Source organism: Entelurus aequoreus, linkage group LG22, assembly GCF_033978785.1.
Source record: "Entelurus aequoreus isolate RoL-2023_Sb linkage group LG22, RoL_Eaeq_v1.1, whole genome shotgun sequence".
Taxonomy (NCBI): Eukaryota; Metazoa; Chordata; class Actinopteri; order Syngnathiformes; family Syngnathidae; genus Entelurus; species Entelurus aequoreus.
The window spans coordinates 45,522,160-45,532,949 of NC_084752.1; the positions used below are offsets into that span (position 1 = coordinate 45,522,160).

The window sequence follows — 10,790 nt, forward strand, 5'->3', positions numbered from 1 at the left end:
CGATAATATATATATATATATATATATATATATATATATATATATATATATATATATATATATATATATATATATATATATATATATATATATATATATATATATATTATCGGACATCCCTAGACAAAAGCCAATGAAGGATCACCTCTCACTGCTGGTTTGTTAGTTAGGTGATCCCAGAGTGTTCAAAAATGCCACAAATATTCGCAGACATAAGGTATATATATATATATATATATATATATATATATATATATATATATATATATATATATATATATATATATATATATATATATATATATATATATATGTATATGTATATATATATATATATATATATATATGTATATATATATATATATATATATATATATATGTATATATATATATATATATATATATGTATATATATATATATATACCTTATGTCTGCGAATATTTGTGGCATTTTTGAACACTCTGGGATCACCTAACTATATATATATATATATATATATATATATATATATATATATATATATATATATATATATATATATATATATATGTGTCCCGATACCAATATTTTGGTACCGGTACCAAAATGTATTTCGATACTTTTTGGTACTTTGATACTTTTCTAACTCAAGGGGACCACAAAAAAGTCATTATTGGCTTCATTTTAACCAAAAATCTTAGTGTACATGAAACATATGTTTATTATTGTCATTTAGTCCTTAAATAAAATAGTGAACATACTCAACAACTTGTCTTTTAGTAGTAAGTAAACAAACAAAGACTCCTAATTAGTCTATGCAGTAACATATTGTGTCATTTATACACATGTTATTTTGTACACATTATGAGGGACAAACTGTAAATGAAATGAGGAAGTGAGGGGTTAACATCCTGCTTCCTAACACCTGCACACTGTCCTTCATTGGATGCCAGGGTGGAGATCACATACTGTATAGCCAAACTCTATTTAGCAGCTAAATCTACGCTTAAAACGTTGGTTATTATACTTTAATTGAACATTTATTGAATGTTGAAAATGAGAGCAGAAAAAGTTTCCTTTTCCTAATTCAACTTAAAGTGTTATTCAAATAAGATGTGATTGTATTGGCCAATAATTGTTGTTTACTTGTTTGTTTGTATCCATAATTCATCTATCCATAATTATCTTACAAGATATAACAGGAATATAGGAACCCTCCCCTGCAGTGTCCACTCTTTATTTCACAGTCACACTGCTTGTTTTTTACTTTTGCTAAAAAGTTACTGAATCGATTTCAACTCAATGACAAATAATATAGTCCCTGAATCATATCGTTAACCGCAAATATCGAATTGAATTTAAGTTAAAACGAATCGTTACACCCCTAATATATACATACATATGTATACATACTGTATATACACACATATATACATATACACACATATATACATACATATATACACATTTACACAGTATACACACATCTATACATGTATACATATATACACACCCATACATGTATACATATATACATAGAGTATATACACATACTGTATATACAGTATACACACAAACACATCTATACATACATGCATATAAACATATATATATATACTAGGGATGTCCAATAATGGCTTTTTGCCGATATCCGATATTCCGATATTGTCCAACTCTTTAATTACCGATACCGATATATACAGTGGTGGAATTAACACATTATTATGCCTAATTTGGACAACCAGGTATGGTGAAGATAAGGTACTTTTTTAAAAAATGCAATAAAATAAGATAAATAAATAAAAAACATTTTCTTGAATAAAAAAGAAAGTAAAACAATATAAAAACAGTTACATAGAAACTAGTAATGAATGAAAATGAGTCAAATGAAGTGTTAAAGGTTAGTACTATTAGTGGAGCAGCAGCACGCACAATCATGTGTGCTTACGGACTGTATTCCTTGTAGACTGTATTGATATATATTGATATATAATGTAGGAAGCAGAATATTAATAACAGAAAGAAACAACCCTTTTGTGTGAATGAGTGTAAATGGGGGAGGGAGGTTTTTTGGGTTGGTGCACTAATTGTAAGTGTATCTTGTGTTTTTTATGTTCATTTAATAAAAAAAAACAAAAAAATGATACCGATAATAAAAAAAACGATACCAATAATTTCTGATATTACATTTTAAAGCATTTATCGGCCGATAATTTATACAGTATACACACATCTATACATAAATGCATATATACACATATATAGAGTATACACACATATATACACATCTATACATACATGCATATATACATACGGTATATACACATTTATACATACATGCATATATACATACTGTATATACACATTTATACATACATGCATATATACTTTCTGTATATACACATTTATACATACATGCATATATACATATATACACATATATACATACATGCATATATACATATATACACATATATACAGTATACACATATCCATACATAAATGCATATATACATATATACATAAATGCATATATACATAAATGCATATATATATATACTGTATATACACATTTATACATACATGCATATATACATATTGTATATCCACATTTATACATACATGCATATATACATATATACACATATATACAGTATACACATTTATACATACATGCATATATACATATATACACATATATACAGTATACACACATCCATACATAAATGCATATATACATATATACAGTATACACATCTATACATAAATGCATATATACATAAATGCATATATACATATATACATAAATGCATGTATACATAAATGCATATACAGGTATACATACTGTATATACACATTTATACTTACATGCATATATACATACTGTATATACACATTTATACATACATGCATATATACATAAATACACATATATACAGTATACACACATCCATACATAAATGCATATATACATATATACAGTATACACATCTATACATAAATGCATATATACATAAATGCATACATACATACTGTATATACACATTTATACATACATGCATATATACATACTGTATATACACATTTATACAAACATGCATATATACATACTGTATATACACATTTATACATACATGCATATATACATACTGTATATACACATGTATACATACATGCATATATACATATATACACATATATACAGTATACACACATCCATACATAAATGCATGTATACATATATACAGTATACACATCTATACATACATGCATATATACAGTATACACATCCATACATAAATGCATATATACATATATACATAAATGCATATATACATGTATACATAAATGCATATATATATAATGTATATACACATTTATACATACATGCATATATACATACTGTATATACACATTTATACATACATGCATATATACATAATGTATATACACATTTATACATACATGCATATATACATACTGTATATACATATTTATACATACATGCATATATACATACTGTATATACACATTTATACATACATGCATATATACATATATACACATATATACAGTATACACACATCCATACATAAATGCATAGATACATATATACAGTATACACATCTATACATAAATGCATATATACATATATACAGTATACACACATATATGCACATCTATACATACATGCATATATACATACTGTATATACACATTTATACATACATACATGCATATATACATATATACACATATATACAGTATACACACATCCATACATACATGCATATATACATACTGTATATACACATCTATACATAAATGCATATATACATATATACACATATATACAGTATACACACATATATGCACATTTATACATACATGCATATATACATACTGTATATACACATTTATACATACATGCATATATACATATATACACATATATACAGTATACACACATCCATACATAAATGCATATACACATATATACAGTATACACATCTATACATAAATGCATATATACATAAATGCATATATACATACTGTATATACACATTTATACATACATGCATATATACATATATACACATATATACATATATACAGTATACACATTTATACATACATGCATATATACATACATACACATATATACAGTATACACACATCCATACATAAATGCATATACACATATATACAGTATACACATCTATACATAAATGCATATATACATAAATGCATACATACATACTGTATATACACATTTATACATACATGCATATATACATATATACACATATATACATATATACAGTATACACATTTATACATACATGCATATATACATACATACACATATATACAGTATACACACATCCATACATAAATGCATGTATACATATATACAGTATACACATCTATACATAAATGCATATATACATAAATGCATATATACATATATACAGTATACACATCTATACATAAATGCATATATACATAAATGCATATATACATAAATGCATATATACATACTGTATATACACATTTATACATACATGCATATATACATACTGTATATACACATTTATACGTACATGCATATATACATATATATACACATATATACAGTATACACACATCCATACATGAATGCATATACACATATATATAGTATACACATCTATACATAAATGCATATATACATAAATGCATATATACATAAATGCATATATACATACATGCATATATACATACTGTATATACACATTTATACATACATGCATATATACATACTGTATATACACATTTATACATACATGCATATACACATACTGTATATACACATTTATACATACATGCATATATACATATATACACATATATACAGTATACACACATCCATACATAAATGCATATATACATATATATATATAGTATACACATCTATACATAAATGCATATATATATATACAGTATACACACTTATATACACCTCTATACATACATACACATATATACAGTATACACATCTATATATATATATACACACATATTTATATACATACACATATAAAAATACATATATACATACACGTACATGTATACAAACACGTTGATAGATAGATAGATAGATAGATAGATAGATAGATAGATAGATAGATAGATAGATAGATAGATAGATGGATAGATAGATGGATGGATGGATGGATGGATGGATGGATGGATGGATGGATGGATGGATGGATGGATGGATGGATGGATGGATGGATGGATGGATGGATGGATGGATGGATGGATGGATGGATGGATGGATGGATGGATGGATGGATGGATGGATGGATGGATGGATGGATGGATGGATGGATGGATGGATGGATGGATGGATGGATGGATGGATGGATGGATGGATAGATAGATAGATAGATAGATAGATAGATAGATAGATAGATAGATAGATAGATAGATAGATAGATAGATAGATAGATAGATAGATAGATAGATAGATAGATAGATAGATAGATAGATAGATAGATAGATAGATAGATAGATAGATAGATAGATAGATAGTAATAGCTATTTATGTCTCATTAATAATGAACACTAATAATGAATTGCTGAAGGCCAATAAAAAAAAAAAGAATATGGCCCCTATGCCACACTTTGGACACCCCTGATGTCCACAGTGTTATTGTTTGTTACGTTCTTGCGTCATGCCATTCTTACTCATCCCCATTCTAAATTCATTCCAAAAAAACCAAAAAAAAATCCATTGAAAAAAGTATTTAATTTATTTATTTTTTTATATGAATCCATTTGTAAAAAGCCTTTTTTAGCGCAACCAGACGGCACTTTTCCAACCCGTTTTGACAAAGTTGAGTTATAATTATTACAGCTAATAATACATGGTGAGAATCACCTTGAATGGAGAATGGAATCGTCACTCCAGGAATGGGATGGAATGCCCAAAGCTTCACAGCCTTACTTTCATCTCTAAGTACAATCCCTCACCTCATTCCTGTCTTTGGGACGAGGGGCGCTGGCCGGGACCACCGTCATCTGCTGCACGGGCATGCTCCCCGCTCTCGCCAGGCCACGTCACTCGCACAGCCTCCACGCCGCCCTCCTGTCGGCGGCCATCCGCCTCTCCCTCCGAAAGGAGCGCGGCGATCCCCGACTTCCTTCCCCTCGGTCGTGCAGGAGGAAGGGAGCGGGATCAGATCACCGTGGCAACAGCGAGATGGCGGGCTGTGAGGTTGTCATGGCGACGGGGAAACTACCCCTCTCCTTCCTGCTGAGAGCGAGGGAGGAGGGCAAGAAGGAGGGGGTGTGTTGGCGTGCCAGCCTCTTTCTCCGAGGGCCACGGGCGGGATTTCGCCGTGCATGCTGGGTAATAAGCATACGGCCCACAGCAAGGATTTAGGGCTTAGACTAACCTCAATCTCCCCCCCTCTGAGCAAGGGTGCGGCTAATGGGATTACACAACCTGCGCACGTGGACCCTGAGCACACACATTACAAACAAAATGGCGCCTTGGGAAAATGAATAAACAATTAAAGTAGGCTGAGCATGTTGTGAAACGCCAAAATAGATGCGTGCCAAGGCCGGGACCAGGTCAACATTTGCCAACTTGCTTTATAAATAATATATTTATTTCAATAAAGCATTTTTTCTCCTCTGTTGACAACAGTGTTGGCGCTAGGAATTTTCCAAAAGTCATAAAAATGGGGTCCTACAGTACATTTTTTGGGGCCCCACTTTTTTGTAAGCGATTTGAAAGAAAAAAAAGATAAACGTATGCATCATCCGGTTTTAGCTCACATGCTATATTGTGTTTTGGAAAAAGGTTGTCATAAACGCTACTTCATTCATTTAAAAATAATAATAAAAAAAGCAAACAAATGTGTATACATATGTAAATGTATTCCGTTATAAACATTCATTCACTTTCTTCTTTCCTTCATGGATCTAAACTTTACCGCTGCTGCTAGTTTTTTCTATGTTTTTATTTAATAAGTTGTATTTATTTCAGTTAGAGATGATAAATGCGTTAAAATGTAATATCGGAAATTATCGGTATCGGTTTTTTTATTATCAGTATCGTTTTTATTTATTTTTATTATTTTTTTTATTTTTTATTAAATCAACATAAAAAACACAAGATACACTTACAATTAGTGCACCAAGCCAAAAAACCTCCCTCCCCCATTTACACTCATTCACACAAAAGGGTTGTTTCCTTCTGTTATTAATATTCTGGTTCCTACATTATATATCAATATATATCAATACAGTCTGCAAGGGATACAGTCCGTAAGCACACATGATTGTGCGTGCTGCTGCTCCACTAATAGTACTAACCTTTAACAGTTAATTTGACAAATTTTCATTAATTACTAGTTTCTATATAACTGTTTTTATATTGTTGTACTTTCTTTTTTATTCAAGAAAATGTTTTTAATTTATTTATCTTATTTTACAATTTTTTTTAAAAAGTACCTTATCTTCACCATACCTGGTTGTCCAAATTAGGCATAATAATGTGTTAATTCCACGACTGTATACATCAGTTGATATCGGTATCGGTTGGTATCGGTAATTAAAGAGTTGGACAATATCGGCATATCGGCAAAAAGCCATTATCGGACATCCCTAATTTCAGTATAAAAGTGTAAAAAGTGTTTTGCTTGGGTCATGAAATGATGATAATGGTGTGCCAGGGCATACATACATTTTATATTTAAATCTCTGGAGTCTACATCAACTTCACATCTATCCCCCATTTCAAAATGTTTTAGATTTTTTTATGTTGTTTTTTTGTTTGTTTGTTTTCCGCCCTTTTTTTGTCAAACAAAGCTATGTTTTTATGTATGCAAAATCTTCCTCCAAAAATATTTTTCTTAGTGTAATATTTGATGTGAAGTAATGGCAACCTTGGATAGGTCAATAATTCATAACAACATTGATTTTGATTCAATATTATGTTTTGAGCAATGACAGTTTGAAAGAAAAAAAAAACAGCTTTGTTTTATTAGTCAACATTGCAACTTTTTCTAAATGACATTTAACCTTGAAGCTTTTTTATTTCACTTTTGTTATGTTTTTGTTTATTTGAATAGTATTTTTAGAATGTGCCGTGGGCCTCTAAAACATTAGCTGTGGGCCGCAAATGGCCTCCGGGGCACACTTTTGACACCCCTGCTATGGATAATAAAACATTAAATGTGATAAATCTATGGATAAAAAGCAGAGCCTGGCGACGCATGCACGTTTATCATAACTCTCTCTCTCTCTCTGTCTCTGCCCCTCCCTCACCAATGCTGCTGTTTGTTTTGTTTTTAACCCCTTCTTAACCCTGAACGTACATTGAAAATACACGCAACCCTAACTCAAAATGCTGGACATTTGAGGCATTTAAGAAACTCCGCCCTGACAAAAGAGGACATGTCCGGTGAAAAGAGGACGTATGGTCAGTCTAATTAAAGCTGCAAGCAACGTTCAACGGGCCCTCGCTCCCCTCACCCCTCGCGTCTTGTGGTTGCCGCGAGTCGGCTGGCACAGGCGGCACAGGTGGTCACGTCTTCCTCCGTGCCCTGACCCGACACCAAACATTTCAGGAATGCTAACACATGCTAAAATGATTACGCTGACAGGTAGCATGTATCGAGTACCAAGTTGTATGAAGTACGGCTGCAAAATTAGCATGCTAACGTTAGCATGATAGGGCACCGGTGTCAAACTCAAGGGCCGGGGGCCAGATTTGGCCCGCCACATCATTTAACGCGGACCGCGAAAGCCCTGAAATAATACGAGTCAATAGAGCATTTTATCATTTACTAAATGTTTTTATTGTGACACATACTGTATATGTGTGTATACTGTATATATGTATGTATGTGTATATATGTATGGATGTGTATATAAGTGTGTATACTGTATATATGTATGTATGTGTATATATGTATGGACGTGTATATAAGTGTGTATACTGTATATATGTATGTATGTATGTATGTATAGATGTGTATATATGTATGGATGTGTATATATGTATGGATGTGTATATAAGTGTATATACTGTATATATGTATGTATGTATAGATGTGTATATATGTATGGATGTGTATATAAGTGTGTATACTGTATATATGTATGTATGTGTATATATGTATGGATGTGTATATAAGTGTGTATACTGTATATATGTATGTATGTATAGATGTGTATATATGTATGGATGTGTATATATGTATGGATGTGTATATAAGTGTGTATACTGTATATATGTATGCATGTATAGATGTGTATATATGTATGGATGTGTATATAAGTGTGTATACTGTATATATGTATGTATGTATAGATGTGTATATATGTATGGATGTGTATATATGTATGGATGTGTATATAAGTGTGTATACTGTATATATGTATGCATGTATAGATGTGTATATATGTATGGATGTGTATATAAGTGTGTATACTGTATATATGTATGTATGTATAGATGTGTATATATGTATGGATGTGTATATATGTATGGATGTGTATATAAGTGTATACTGTATATATGTATGTATGTATAGATGTGTATATATGTATGGATGTGTATATAAGTGTGTATACTGTATATATGTATGTATGTATAGATGTGTATATATGTATGGATGTGTATATAAGTGTGTATACTGTATATATGTATGTATGTATAGATGTGTATATATGTATGGATGTGTATATATGTATGGATGTGTATATAAGTGTGTATACTGTATATATGTATGTATGTATGGATGTGTATATATGTATGGATATGTATATAAGTGTGTATACTGTATATATGTATGTATGTATAGATGTGTATATATGTATGTATAGATGTGTATATATGTATGGATGTGTATATAAGTGTGTATACTGTATATATGTATGTATGTATAGATGTGTATATATGTATGGATGTGTATATATGTATGGATGTGTATATAAGTGTGTATACTGTATATATGTATGTATGTATAGATGTGTATATATGTATGGATGTGTATATAAGTGTGTATACTGTATATATGTATGTATGTATAGATGTGTATATATGTATGGATGTGTATATAAGTGTATACTGTATATATGTATGTATGTATAGATGTGTATATATGTATGGATGTGTATATAAGTGTGTATACTGTATATATGTATGTATGTATAGATGTGTATATATGTATGGATGTGTATATAAGTGTGTATACTGTATATATGTATGTATGTATAGATGTGTATATATGTATGGATGTGTATATAAGTGTGTATACTGTATATATGTATGTATGTATAGATGTGTATATATGTATAGATGTGTATATAAGTGTGTATACTGTATATATGTATGTATGTATAGATGTGTATATATGTATGGATGTGTATATATGTATGGATGTGTATATAAGTGTGTATACTGTATATATGTATGTATGTATAGATGTGTATATATGTATGGATGTGTATATAAGTGTGTATACTGTATATATGTATGTATGTATAGATGTGTATATATGTATGGATGTGTATATAAGTGTATACTGTACATATGTATGTATGTATAGATGTGTATATATGTATGGATGTGTATATGTGTGTATACTGTATATATGTATGTATGTATAGATGTGTATATATGTATGGATGTGTATATAAGTGTGTATATGCGTATATATGCATTTATGTATAGATGTGTATACTGTGTATATCAGGGGTGGGCAATTAATTTTTACCGGGGGCCGCATGAGCTACCCGAGCACTGCTG

The 10,790-nt window shown here is 30.1% G+C and overlaps 1 protein-coding gene across 2 annotated transcripts in view; it reads right to left on the bottom strand.

Moving 5' to 3' along the window:
* The window catches only part of LOC133639831 (uncharacterized), a 35,862-nt gene extending 29,593 nt beyond the window's left edge, over nt 1-6,269 (bottom strand). For both annotated transcript variants that reach the window (XM_062033475.1, XM_062033474.1), the window contains exon 1: nt 5,999-6,269. In XM_062033475.1, the coding sequence (XP_061889459.1) occupies nt 5,999-6,061 (63 nt within the window). In that variant the 5' untranslated portion in view covers nt 6,062-6,269. The remainder of the gene's footprint in view (nt 1-5,998) is intronic.
* Between the last annotated feature and the right edge of the window lie 4,521 nt (nt 6,270-10,790).